Consider the following 14,621-nt stretch of genomic DNA (forward strand, 5'->3'; position numbering starts at 1 on the left):
CACACAAAAATAATGAGGTATCCTGTAAAAGCACTTACCAACAAAAAGTTGCAACACAAAGAAAACAATGCCAATACAAAACTGAAAGATGAAAATCAAAATTTTAATAAATCCTTAGAGACTAATAAGCGGAACATACAAATACAACAAGAGGCCCGAGCATGGTGGTGCACGCTTTTAATCCCAGCACTCGGGAAGCAGAGGCAGGAGGATTTCTGTGAGTTTGAGGCCAGCCTGCTCTACAAAGCGACTTCTACAATAGTTAGGGCTACACAGTAAAACTCTGTCTAGAAGAAAAACAAAAAAATTCTGTGTGTGTATAGACACATACATACATAGACAGACCAAGAGAAAACAAATAATATCAATAATCTGTGCTAACAGATACTGAATGTAGAACATTTACAAAAGCAGACATTTTGGGCTTCAGTTATAACTAAGTGGTAGAGCATTTATCTCACATGCACAAAGAAGGTAGAGTAGCACAGATATTGTATCAGGTTGGTAAGCTTATCTGTCAAGGGCCAGATAATAAAGAGTCTTGGGCCAACTATTCAGGTATGCTGCTGCAAGAACAAAAGGAAACCATGTACAACACAGAAATGAGCCATTCTGGTCCAGTAAAAGTAGATAGTAAGATTTAAAATTCACATATTTTTCTCTTGTTATGAAGTATTAATCTTATTTTTTAGCTCTTAGATGTATAAAAACTATTTTAGTTTGCAAAACATATAAAAACAAATGACAGTGAGCTCTATTTAGCTCTTTGTTCCCAGTTTGCAAATTCCTGTATTAGTTTGTTAAAGAAGTCTAAATTTCATCCAAAGGAATCTACTGAGATTATTTTTCTGTGACCAAATAAGCAATAAGCAGGCTACATACAGTACTACAAGGCCTGCACTCAGGAAGGTGAAACAAGATTGTACTCCAGGCTGCTAGGGCTACACAGTAGAAAGGAAGAAAGACAAAGGAAGGAGAAGGGAGAAAAGTGAGAAAGAGAAAGAGAAGGAATGAGAAGTAGTAACAAAATAGATTGTATTTAGAAATTAGAATTTTAAAAGTACTAAATAAGCCATGGTGGGTTAAAAAGAAAAACAAAAAAGGAAATTATAAGGTACTTAGAAATAATGTAATTAATCACTTATGTGAAACTTCAAAGCCATTTTCAGTAACTTAAACAGAGCTTGTCTCAAAATAAAATTAAAACAAAACAAATAAGCAACAATAACTGACATTGGTGGTATAGTATTTGCCTAGCAGTTGAAGTCCTGGCTCAGGTCCCAGGTGGGAGAGCTGGGGAATAAACTATAAAGAATCTCTCCAAAAACTACAGACTGTGAAAGAAAAATGACATTGGCTGCTTTACAGTTCAAAAGACTAGCAATCACCTTAAGAGAGTTAAGAGTCAGACTCAGAATGGGGGAACAGGAAAATGTTCGCTAAGAGGGGCGATGATGGCTCAGCAAGGAAAGACAAGAGCAACCAATGATTCAAGCCTGACACACTTGAGTTCCATTCCTAGAACCCACATAAAGGGAGAGAACTGACTCAAAGTTGTCCTTTTGACTTATGTGCACGTGCGCGCACACACACACACCCCATATTATAACAAATTGTTTTTAGGCTAAATAAATGGATAAGGGGTACACAAGTTATTTCTATTATTCTTATGATTTTTTCCTTAAATTTACAATTTTAAAAATTGGAATTTATGTTAGTGTATGCATATGTATGGTGTGTATATATGTGTGTGTGCGTATATGTATATGTGTATACACAGGCATGTATTATACATTAGTTTTATGGCTAGGTCTAAAATAAGTCTCAAATTCTCCTGTAAGCAGCTTAGATACGTTTATTTCCATATGGTTACCCAGGTAGTCTAACCCTATTTGTAGAAAATAAGCTCAATATAAATTTTAATAAAATTTAAATATCCTAGAACAGTTGGAGCAGTTTAGAGGATCTACACCACATGACTTCGGGATATATTACATACCTGCTAATATTAGGAGCATGTGATATTAACATAAGAACAGATAAAGAGAGCAGAATAGCCCAACTCACACGTGGTAAGTTGATTTCAACCATGGTGCCTAATAATTCAGTCTAGAAAATTTTTTCAACAAATAAATGAGAAAATCTTCCTTTACATTGTCAGATACACAGCTGTCTTTTAAGTCAGGATTTCAGAATGTAGGCTGAGCTGATCTGAAACTCTATGTAGACCAGATTGGTCTTGAATTCAGCCTCCTGTCTCTGCTTCCCAAGTACTAGAATTAAAGGCATGAGGCGCCACACCCAGCCCTTGAATACTTATAAAACTCCAAACTGTTGGACACTCCTGTAAAGGATTTTTCTTAGTCTGATTTGAAGCAGGAAGACACACCCTAAACTGAGCCAAAAAAAAAAAAAAGGGCAGTTTTCTTCTTTCTAAGTCTTGCCTTCACACTTAATGGCAAGTTCATCTATCTTGTTACTATAGCCAGTATTAAATCCAACAGAGACTAAAAACCAGCAGGTCTGTTCCTTTAGAAACCCCTGACTAATGCATTCCTACACTAACATGTAAATATCTTTACTCCATCCAAAGAAGAAAGGGCAGTTCCTCAAATCTATTCCCTGAAAGCCTTCCTGGCTGAACTACAGGGTTGTGGGGATTTAAGGCAGCCCAGAGCAGGAGGTCCAGGGAAGCTGGAATGTAAGGACACTCCGAATGTGTCCCTTCTCAAGACCCTACATCTCAGGCTCTGCTAAACCAGCAACGGGCTACAGCTGAAAGAGCTTTAGGGTCAGGCTCTAAAGACTCAAAGACAACAGGGAAACTGAAGCTTTTGGTTAGGCAAATACCAAACCCAACTCAATTCCTAGACAGATCAGCATAGAGCTTGTCACTCTAAGGACCTTTTTGCCTCTAATTTCTCTTCCGATATATCTGGCTTTCCACAATGTAAAAGTTACCTTAAGAGGTAAACAAATATAAACACAGATAGGTATTAAGCCCCTAAACAGAATCATGAGAAGAAAAAAAATTCTTTTGAGACAGAGTTTCTTTGTGTAGATGTAGCTGGCATCAAACTTAAGAGATCTACTTTCCTCTTGTCTACCCCGCCCTGCCCCACCCAGTGCTGGTACTGAAGGCACAATACCCCACCATGTCCAGTTAGGACAAAAATTTTTTAAACTAAGATGACAAATTTTCAAATAGCCCTTGGTGGTGGGCATATACCATTAATCCTAGCACTTAGGAGGCAGAGGCAGGTGGATCTCTGTGAGTTCAAGGCCAGCTTGGTCTACAAAGTAGGATCCAGGATAGTTAGGACTATTACACAGAGAAGCCCTATCTAAAAAAAAAAAAAAAAAAAAAAAAAAAGGGATTTCAAATAGCTATGACCAATGTTGTAAAGTTCTCTACTAAAAACAAATAGAAAACATGTAATAAAGACAATTTAAACATATGTAAATTCTAAAAGAAATATTAGAAGAAAATACTGACCAGGTACAATTGTACATGCCTTCAACCCCAGCCCCCAGCACTTAGGAGGCAAAATTAAGTAGATTTATGTGAAGTTGAGGCTAGCCTGGTGCACATAGAAAGTTCTAGGGTCACATACTAAGACCCTGACAGAAAGAAGTAAAGACAGATACATACTGTATTAAAAATGAAATCTTAGCCTGGCAGTGGTTACGCACACCTTTAATCCCAGCACTCAGGAGGCAAAGGGAGGCGGATCTCTGTGAGTTCAAGGCCAGCCTGTCCCACACAGCAAGATCCAGAACTGGCTCCATAGCTACTGGGAAACCCTGTCTCAAAAAATGAAAAAAAAAAGAAAAACAGAAAAAAAAGAAAACAAACAAAAAACAAATGGCTGGAGAGATGGCACAGAGGTTAAAAGCAATGGCTGCTCATGCAGAGGTTCTGAGTTCAATTCCCAGTAACCACATGGTGGCTCACAACCAACTGTAATGGGATCTGGCGCCCTCTTCTGGTGTCCAGGCATATAAGCAGGCAGAACACTATACATAATAAATAAATACATCTTCTAAAAAAACAAACAAACAAACAAGAAATCTTTGGCTGGTAAGATGGTCCAAGGAGTAAAAACACTACCAAACCTGATGACTTGAGTTCATCCCTAGGTCCCATATAATGGAAGGGAAAGAATGAGCTCTCACAAATTCTCTGACCCCCCCCCATGTATGCCACACTGTACACACACACACACACACACACACACACACACCCCAAAAATAAAATCTGTGATGGGTTCATTAGACTAGATATTACTGAAGAAATAAATCAATAAACTTCAAAGTATTTCAATAGAGGCTATGGGTATAAGTTCAGTCATAGATTACAAGCCTAGTTCCAGTACTGCAGAGCGTAAAGATAAGGATATTTCAATAAAATTTCCCAAACTGAAATACTGAGTGGAAAAAAAAGCCCAAAGCACCCAATAATATGTGACAATTTCAAATGAGTAAGAGAGACAAAACCAAAATGTCCAAAAGGCGAAGAAAAAAATACATTACAGCCCATGAATTTGAGAGAAAGCAAAAGGGAATAAATAGGAGCTGGCAGGAAGAAAGAGAAGGGGGAAAGGAAAGTAACGTAATTTTAACAGATTGGAGGGTGAGATCAGCGCCAGCAGGATGCTTCTGACCTCTACTCGGATGCTGAGGCACATGCACACACAATTACCTAAGATAAAAATGTAAGTAAATGTGATTTTTAAAAGCTATATTTTGTCTATAAGAAACACTGAAGAGCCAGTGGTGGTGGTGGGAGCACAAATCTTTAATTCCAGCACTCATGAGGCAGAGACAGGTAGAGGCCAGCCTGATCTACAGAACTAATTCCAGGACAGCTAGGGCTACACAGGAAAAGAAAGGAACAAAATGAAACACCGAAGACTTAACAGACAGCCTAGAAAGATGGCTCAAGGACTGACCACTCATTACTCTGGGTTCAACTCCCAGTACCGACATGAAGATTCACAACTTTCTGCAACTTTAGTTCTGGAGAATCTGATGACCTCTTCTGGCCTCCAAGGCACCAGGCATGCATGTGGTATACATACACATACACACACACACACACACACACATACACACACACACAAGCATGCATGCATGTGTGCAAGCACAGTCAAAACATTCATAAAAAATCTTTTAAAAAAATTAACCACTAGACAGCACATAAAAGGGTACTAAAAATTCCACTATAGTTATCCAATCAATAACAAAATTCCAAGTATAATGAAATATTACTGATAGTAATTATTCGGCTATAAACCTTTAGAGCGCCTAAAAGTAAACTCCAGCAGCACCAAGGGTTGCAAAGGATGAGAGACAACCTGAGCTCTATAAACGAAACTGGACCATCAGGCACTTTCAAGAAGTATGGCCATAGATGTGACCTCTACTATAAAGCAGGCTGTGTGAAATACAGACATTTTAGGAAATGGCTCAACAGCTCATGAGTAGGCGCTCCCATCACTATAATGAAAACCTGGGGACAACTAACTTACAAGAGAAGTTTGTTCAGCTCACAGTCTGGAGGTTCTGGTCTAAGATCAAGCAGATGTACTACTGTTTTGGGTCTCTAATGAGAAGACCAGGTAGAAATGGCAATGTGTGCATAATAGACAAACAGTTCACCTGAAGGCCAGAAAGCAATGGGGAAGAGGAAAGTGCCAACATCCCACAATCTCAGAGAAACCTAAAACCTTCTCAGGAGACTAAATCTAATAGGTTCCATTAATTCCCCAAAATGCTACCCCACAGAGCGAGCCTTTTAACATACAGACCTTTGGGAAACATTCAAGATCCAAACAATATCAAACAATATTAAACAATATCAAACAATATTAAACAATATCAAACAGCTTTTGTTAAACATGCATGTCATCACCTTTCAGTTGCACTTTTATTCCTGGGCTCAGAAGAGAGATAGAACAGTATGCTAAACACACACGCACCCATTCACAGAAACTTTATTGGTAATATTTCCAAACTGGAAAGAACTCAAGTGCCCATCAACATGAGAACAAATTTTAAGACACAATAAAATACAGATGAAAGAGGATGGACAGCCACACAGAACTCCTACTATTCAACAACAGAGATAAAGTCTAAAAATCATTTTGCTAAATAAAAAACTGTCATAACCAGAAAGCTTATGCTCTATGAATCTATTCATAAGAGGTAGAAAACCAGGTAAAACCTATCTACGTTAACAGAAATCAGAAAATCAGAACAGTTGCCTAGACTGTGTCTGAATTGAGATAACAGGGATGTTTTAGAACGGCATTCTCTCATTTTGGTGAAGTGGTAAAACTGGTCAAAGGTTACTGAACTGCTCTCTACATAAATGACATCTCATTTTTAAAGGGTAAGAACTTGCAGCCAAGGCCTTCTGCGTTTCCAAGAGTCATGTACAACAGTAAGCAAACACTTCCTGTGAAGTGCCAGGGGGTGAATATATTATGCTTTGCAGACTGTGACCACTACTTAGCTCTACAACTGTAATGTGAAAGTAACCACAGACAATATGGAAACAAATAAGCATGGCTATGTTCCAATAAAACTACTTACAGAAACAGGAGGCAAGCAGGACGTGCTCATGGGCTGCTGCTTGTTAACCCCCAATGACAAGCATGAAGAAAACTGACCCTCAAAATTAATTTCAATCTGCTATATTGTTCTTTTCTACATAGGAGGCTTGGTAACTATTGGAAGCCATTTACAGTCCTTCTTAAGCATGTGTTTTTCTATACTCAATGACCCACTAAAGATAGGATGCTCATCTAAAAAGGACTATGACAGTTAATATGGAAGACAAAATAACAGGGAATACAGGAAATGTGTTTAAGATTCTGAATACTAGACAGCTAGTACTAATGAAGCATAAGCTGGAAATTTAAAATGTACTTTGGCACGCAGAAAAAGCAATCACCTACAATGCTGACACTGATTTATGTGGTATAATAAAATCCTTGAAATGTGTGTCGTTTCACCAGATTGTGTCTTCATAAGAACTCATTGCTCATCGCTTCTCAATTATGTGTGTTTTATATAGACATATACACATACATAGATAGCCAGCCATGGTAGTGCATTTCTGTGACTCCAGCCATTGGGAAACTGAAGAAGGTTCAAGTCCAGCTTGGTTAACCGAGCAAGATTCTGTCTCAACAACCCCCCCCCCCAAATGTTTCATGATTGAGTTCAAAAAGGTAATCTTTTAATTTGACCAAGATACAAAAATTAATAACCCCCAAAGAACATCCAAGTACATACCATGATATGAAATCCTAAACACCTGACAATGTAAACATGTCTTCCACTTAAGTGTATTTGACGTTATTCATGCATTAGACATCTTTTGAGATTATAATACATCAGAGACTGGGAAATACAGTAGTAAAGAAAACATCAGAAATGTTTTCCTTTGTGATGCATCCTAAACCCAACTAGTTTCCCTTTGCTAAAATAATTTTATGTTTAACAATATTTTTAATTGTCTTTTCCACAATCTAAATAACTTCCGTGGGCTGGAGAGAGCACTCAGGTTCAGACTCCAGTAGCTCACAATCATTCCAACTTTAGTTCCAGATTGCCCTCTCTGACCTCCACGGACACCAGACACACATGTAACATGTACATAACATGCATAGGAAAAACACATACATGAAATAAATTTTAAAATAATTTAATTTTTTTTTAATCCAGAAAAGTAAACTTAGGGAATACAATCCAAATTTCATCCTTACTACTAACTAAAGTCATTTATTGTGTCATATTCAGACAGCAGAGGAAGCAAATGTTGGCTTATCTTTTATATACTCTACATGAAATGCAAGCCTTAATGGTTCATTATTTGGTAATAACTAAACTTCTCTGGTGAGATCAAAGAAAGAACAATTCTGCCAAAAAGTACAAATAACAACTGGGCGGTGGATCTCAATGAGTTTAAAGCCAGCCTGGTTTACAAAGGCAGTTCCAGGACATCCAAGGCTACACAGAGAAACCATGTCTAAAAACAAAAGAAGGTCAAGGTAAGAGTCAGTGGCTAGCTGTTTTACTTTTCTGATCTTCAGGCAAGTTTTATTTATTAAAATACAAATGAAATGCCACTACAGGTACATATAATAAATGATTTTATAGCATGACTACAGTATTTTAATAAATAAATATTGAATATTTAAAACACACATTCAGGCTGCCTGTTGAATCAACTAATCAGCTTATTATCTCTTTAGAGTTGTTGCTTTCAAAGCATACAGACAGAAAACCATGCCCTGTATTCTCATCTGGCTCCTAGGCATAACATTTAAATTTTCTTTCCTTTATTATGGATGTGTTTTCACCATAACAAAAACATGGGTTCTTCAAGCATAATTCTTTAACATTTAAGTGGTAACTTTTAAAAATGTCTGCTGTATTTATATGCCAGATAAAAAACTAGAGTCATAAATCACATCTTTAAAGACCAAAACAATTCATTTAAATGTCTCTTCTCCTACAGGCACCTTCAGACAGTTAAGGACTTAATTTCGAATCTCTGAGTATCACTCTCAAATGAGACAATATTTGTATGGAGGGGGGGTAGTTCCAGAAAAGGCTCCCTCCATTTATTTCCTATTCATAAACGTATACACAAAGCTTGCCAAAGCAGATCAACTCTACCCAACCCCAAAAGACAGTACAACAGTTTCCAGTATGCTCATCTCAGACATCCCATTCTAAATGCTGCTGCTTCTTGCCTTGCTTATTTCTTAAGTAACCACTGTAAGCGCCACCATCAGATCTAGTAAGTATAAAGAAACAGAAACATGGAACTGGCTAGCAAAGTGTACAGAAACAGGGCGACAGTGGCAGGATTTGTGCTTTAACAAAACAGACTCAAAAGTGATCAAACAACTATATAAATGAACCTGGCTTATTTAAGATGTATGCAAAGGTTAAGTACTTCATTCTACTTTCTACAGTAATCTGCACTGTGTGGCCTACAGAACTAGATTTCCCAAATCAATATCAAATACCAAAATACCAAAGGAAACTTTATGACTATTATCTTTTATTATTTTATTTATTCTAAAATTTTCATGTATGTGTATGCACCTGGGTAAGCATGTGCACCTGGAGTTAGGTGGCTGAGTCACCATACAAGTGCTGTCAACAGAACCTGGGTCATCCCCAGGAGCAGTGAGCCATCTCAGCAGCTCCCAGACAATTATATTGTAAAAGTCACATACTGAGGAGCACTGTTTACTTGATTTGTATTTTTTTAATACAGTAATGAGAGGACTCTGGTATAACTAAAGACTTGTACCTTAGAAAAAGCATTACTACAAAATATTGAGTTCCCTAGACGGCCACCTTTTAGATAGAGGCCTCATTGCTAGCAATGAGGTAAAATGAAAAAAATCTTCAGAAAGGGAAGACAAGCATTTGAATACCAGAACATCCACACATCCTGAACAAACTTTCTCAACTTGCTTTTTCACCCTTAAAATCAGACCAGTAATTACCTATCTTTAAGGAACGCTATGATTACTGAGAATACATGTAAAGCGCATGGCACACAGTTGGAACACACAAAAACCAGACATTGTTATTTTATTATTTCTAAGTACAACTACAAAAGATTTAAAAAAAAAAAAAGACTCATTAGAAAAATAAATCAGAGCCTGGGATAATTTTATCCACAAAACCAAACAAAAAAATACAATCCTGCCGGGCGGTGGTGGCGCACGCCTTTAATCCCAGCACTCGGGAGGCAGAGGCAGGCGGATCTCTGTGAGTTCGAGACCAGCCTGGTCTACAAGAGCTAGTTCCAGGACAGGCTCCAAAGCCACAGAGAAACCCTGTCTCGAAAAACCAAAAAAAAAAAAAAAAAAAAAAAAAAAAAAAAAAAAAAAAAAAAAAAAAAAAAAAATACAATCCTGACAGTTAAGTTAAACTTTACATGTTTTTTTTTTTTTAATTTTACTATAGTTCCTCCTGAAAGGTACATAAAATCCAAAATTAGCCATGGGGCTAACTTAATTTTGGAGTTAAAAGTAAAGATTATCATCACACAGAACAAAAGACAATTTTGTGAACAGGTGAAATTATTTCACCACTTGGGGGGATAAAAATACAAAATAAAAATAAATACAAAAATGATTATGAAAGGATAGTAAAAGAGTCCTACCTTTAAACCGACTGCTATAAGATCTGTAACAACACTGTATGGAAAAAGTAAAGAGAAAATGGAAAACAAAGTTAGAGAACAAGTTTTAAAAGACAGATAAGATTAAAGAAAAAGGAAAAGCATTATAATAATAAATAACGAAAAAAACAATGAACTGTGAAATGTTAATAAAGAAAAAACAATGGACAGTGTAGCAACAGCAGAGTTCAAGAGCAAAGCCTCGACACCTCAGTGCAAGAAAAAAATTACTCTCTAGTGTGCAGGAACGTACAGCTGTGCGTCAATACAATAAGCATGTCTTTCTTCATCTCACTTTGACAAATCCAAACCAAGACTAAAACCACCAAAGCTCATTCGTTTCAAGTCCCTGAGATGAGTGACCAAACCATAAAGCTTTAAATAAGCAAAACCTGGGCCTGGAGTTTAGAAACAAGAAAACCATCTTGGAAACCTGCATCTTACCACCCCCAAAACTCACCAAAATATTGTTATGACTGTCTCCCATAGCTAGAATAAATACAAATATATCATTTCACACATTAAATTTTATTGTAAGATTTGCTTTAAAAAAAAGTTAAACATTAATACTATGTTTTGAGTACAAAGGTACTATTCCTCCTAGGTGGAAATGAACACACACACTCACACACATACACACAGAAAGAAAGCACACAAGGAGAAAATATGATGGTTTGCCTAGCGCACAATCCACATAGTCAGAAATTTTACACACCTTAGGAGTGTAAAAAGCCCTATACAGTTATTATTCTATACAAAAATTCATTTCTTCTACATCTTCAGTTAGCAGTTTATCTCCATATTTGCTAAATAAGTTCTGTATTATGTTACTAATCAATGTCATAATTTCCTAAAGATATGCAGATATCTCTGCATCAAGTGGTATAAACTTCAATGTTTTAAACAATAACCCTATATTTTCCCTTGTACAGTTCTGAAACTTGTATTATTTTTCTAAAATTTAAACCTAATAACCGCTAAGTTATACTTTTTAAAAAAGCAAACGTTTTTCCTCTCTGACCTCGTCTATCTGCATCAGTGCTTTCTTAGCTTTAATACCACACGCATGTCAAGATTCCTAAAACTATTAGCAGGAGTACGTTTGGGAAGGTGAGCGTGGAGGAGCCAAGACGAGCAAAGCGCCATGATATGTAGGTATGAAATATCGTAATGAAACCTATTACTTTGTGTGCCAAATAAAGAGGTGATTTTAACAAGACGTAGTTAGTAGCAGATGATGACTAAAAGTCTATGCAATTAATGTTCTGCATCAGATAAGCACGTTGCTGAGTAAGGTTGACTATTCCTACTCCGCCGCCCCCACCCCTGAGCGGGCAGAGGAGGAGGGGTTTGCATTTCACACTCAAGAAGGAAGCAAAGTCAAGCCTTTTAACTGTAAATCTCTCGGCACGTAAAGCTAACTTGTTTACCCAAACCCGAAGTCGAACCTTCTGATGATTATTTCCCGGCCCTTCCGGACTGACATTAGGGCATTATGGCATAAATCACCGAAACGATTTCACGATTTCACATGAATTGGCCAGGTAAAGAGAAGTCAATGCTCAAGGAGGAAGAAGCTTTCACGAAGTAACCTGCATTAAACGGGAATCCTTTCAAGAACATCACAACCATAAATCAAATCTAAAATTGCACTTTGATATCTGCAGCAGCATGCAATCTGCATTCAAATGACATAGTGCATATCACGATATTGTGAAACTAAGATAAACGAAACCTAAGCAGGGCAAAAAACTGTTGGAAGATTCTAGTGTCTTCACTGAAGTACGTAGCAAGCAATAATCAAATACGCGGCAACCTGTTAAATGGCTTTCACCGAAAAGTAAGTTACGTTTTTTTTTTTTTTAACTGAAAAACAGCATCCAGCAGTTTACAGAAATCTTGTCAAAAGTCGGCAGGGGGAAGAGGTTAAGAACAACTCAAACGCCTAGGAACTAAATAAATTAAAGGAGGTAGAATATCTAATAGACTTGGAGAATTTATATTGGTGAACAACACTATTATAGAAACCCCAACTTACTAAAATCTTTCAATTAACACTTTTATTAAAATACATCAGGTCCTGCCCCATGTCTCTGAGTTCCAAGAGAAATTATCAACTCGGAAAGGGTGATTGTAAATCCTTTTTTCCTTTAATTTTAGTCACGGACCCCATTTAAACGGAGCAGTTGAAAGAGTCCGGAAAACTGCACTTACACAATATCTGATATCGCCCGTGGCGAATTCACGAAGTTTCGGGGGGAGGGGCGGGCAAGGAGGAAGCGTCCCCAGTGACAAAGTGCAGACGCTCGGTATTTAGAAATGGTTAACGTATCTCCCAGCTCAAGTCAGGAGACCTCGCTGGGTCCCGAGACCCACACGCGACCGCGGTTCGAGACCCGGTCGCCGCCCAGACGGCTGTCGCCGTTCGCCCGGGCCCGCCGCCGGGGAAAGCTCCGCCGCGCGCCCCACCCCGCCGGTAAACAGCAACTCCCCGAGCGCCGCGGCCGCCTCAGCCTCCGCCCCCGCCAGCGCCGCGCACCATTTTCTGAGAGGAAGTGTGGGGAGGCTGGCCCGGCACCCCGGCTCCGGCTCGTCTCCGCTTCCCGAGGGCGCCCCGAGGCTGCAAGGGGCGGACGTGACGGGGGCGCCGCGCGCAGGAAGCGGAGACTGCGGCGGACGGCCCCGCGCCCCCCGGGTCCCTGCCGTCGGGCTCGGCCCCGGGCAGCTCCTCCGCTAGCCGGCGCCGCGCCCTGCTCCCCGGCCTCGGCGGGACGCGACGCCGAAAAGGAAACGAGGCCAGCGCAGCCCCCGAGCGGCCACCCGGCACTTACCCATCCATGGCCCAGATGGAGGAGCGAGTCGTGCGGGGATTGACGGGCTCGCCGCGGGCGGGGATAGGAGGAAAGCAAGCGGCGGCTCCGGGGACCGGCGAGCGGAGCCGCTCCGCAGCTCCGGCCGGTCGGAGGTGGAAGGAAGAGTGGGAAACAGGGGCGGGGACCGGGCACGCTCTCGCCAGCGCCGCGCCCCCGCCTTCCCAGCCCGCGAGCGCGTCCCCGCCTCGCCTGGCCCCGCCCCCTCGGCGTCGACGCCCTCCCCGGACTCGGCTGGACTCCAGGGCGCCCTCTTCCCGCCTTCGCCTCTTCGCCCCGCCCCGCCCCGCCTGCTCCGCCCCCGCCCGCCGGTGACTCGGCGCGCCTGCGCGCCCCCGCTCCCTTCCGTCGCGCCCGCATCCTCGGGGACGCGCGCCTTGTGCTTCCCGCTTTGCGGCTCTCTCTCCCTCGAGCCCGCGGGCCTTCCGGCTTCCCGGAGTCGGGCGCACTAGGTCGCCCGGGCCTGAACGCTTACTGTTGTAGGCGAGACGAGCTTCGGTGCCCCCTGGGGACATTTGAAGCCGGGAGGAATTTCTGCGGGCGGGGGACTCTGCTGGCGGCACGGCAGGGGACCGGCGCGACGGCCACGGAGCAGGCTCTGGCAGTGGTCTTCCGGGACCTGAGAGCAGGCTACCCAGGACTGGAAGTCAACCTCTGAGACCCGCAGTGGCCGGATAGGTGTGGTTGAGAAAGGAATTAGGTAGATGAGACTGCCCTGGACCGAAGTGCTTCATTTTTGCCGTTTTAATCTGAGTGCTTTTCTATCCAACGTTCAAATACTAAATATACATGAAACTTTCATTGCATAGTTATGGGATGGCCATTATACTGCCAGTATTATAAGTTTATTCATCCTCCCGCGCGGCGTGGGGAGGGGGGGGCTGGGAGGTGATAGGAAAGGATTATTGTTTTTTCAGATGAAAATATATGAGTGATCTCCGGAATTTCACAGCCAAAAAACGTTTCGTTTGCACCAAAGCCCTTTCCTCTAGTGTGAGTAAAAACAGATTATCCGTAAAGCATAAAATTAAATATATATAATGCGTATAACTTTTATAGCCTACCTGCTCGTGAAACTGAGTGCTTTTCCAAGTCACAGACCATTGAAATTCGAGCCATTTAAGCCAAGGCTCGAGCTCTCTGAAATGTAAAAAGGGGACCGCCCACACCCTTTTCAAAGGAAGTAGCAACTTCAATCTATCCTTCCTGATTTCCTACTTTAGAATAGTAGACACTTTCAGTTTGTAATTGAGGAATGTCATTTTTAAAGTAATTTCAGTTCCCCTATTCAAGATGTCAAAAATGTTTTGTACGTTAAATCTAAATATTAAGTTACGTTTGGAAACATTGCCACCCTACATTGTTAGGTGGGATTTATTATTTATTTTATTTATTTATTTGGGTTTTTCGACACAGGGTTTCTCTGTAGCTTTGGAGCCTGTCCTGTAACTAACTCTTGTTGACCAGGTTGGCCTCGAACTCAGAGATTCGCCTGCCTCTGCCTCGAGTGCTGGGATTAAAGGCATATGCCA

The 14,621-nt window shown here is 40.6% G+C and overlaps 1 protein-coding gene across 4 annotated transcripts in view; it reads right to left on the minus strand.

Moving 5' to 3' along the window:
• Nucleotides 1–13,201, minus strand: part of Ptbp3 (polypyrimidine tract binding protein 3) — an 81,440-nt gene extending 68,239 nt beyond the window's left edge. For 2 of the 4 annotated variants that reach the window (XM_038347402.1, XM_038347401.1), the window contains exons 1-2: nt 13,051–13,178; nt 10,202–10,235 (exon numbers count right to left, since the gene is read on the minus strand). In XM_038347402.1, coding sequence (XP_038203330.1) covers nt 10,202–10,235; nt 13,051–13,058 — 42 coding nt within the window. In that variant the 5' untranslated portion in view covers nt 13,059–13,178. Of the gene's footprint in view, nt 1–10,201; nt 10,236–13,050 lie in introns of all 4 variants that reach the window. The other 2 variants (XM_038347404.1, XM_038347403.1) reach the window with 2 other exon arrangements.
• Between the last annotated feature and the right edge of the window lie 1,420 nt (nt 13,202–14,621).

The sequence above is a fragment of the Arvicola amphibius genome, chromosome 11 (genome assembly GCF_903992535.2).
Source record: "Arvicola amphibius chromosome 11, mArvAmp1.2, whole genome shotgun sequence".
NCBI lineage: Eukaryota > Metazoa > Chordata > Mammalia > Rodentia > Cricetidae > Arvicola > Arvicola amphibius.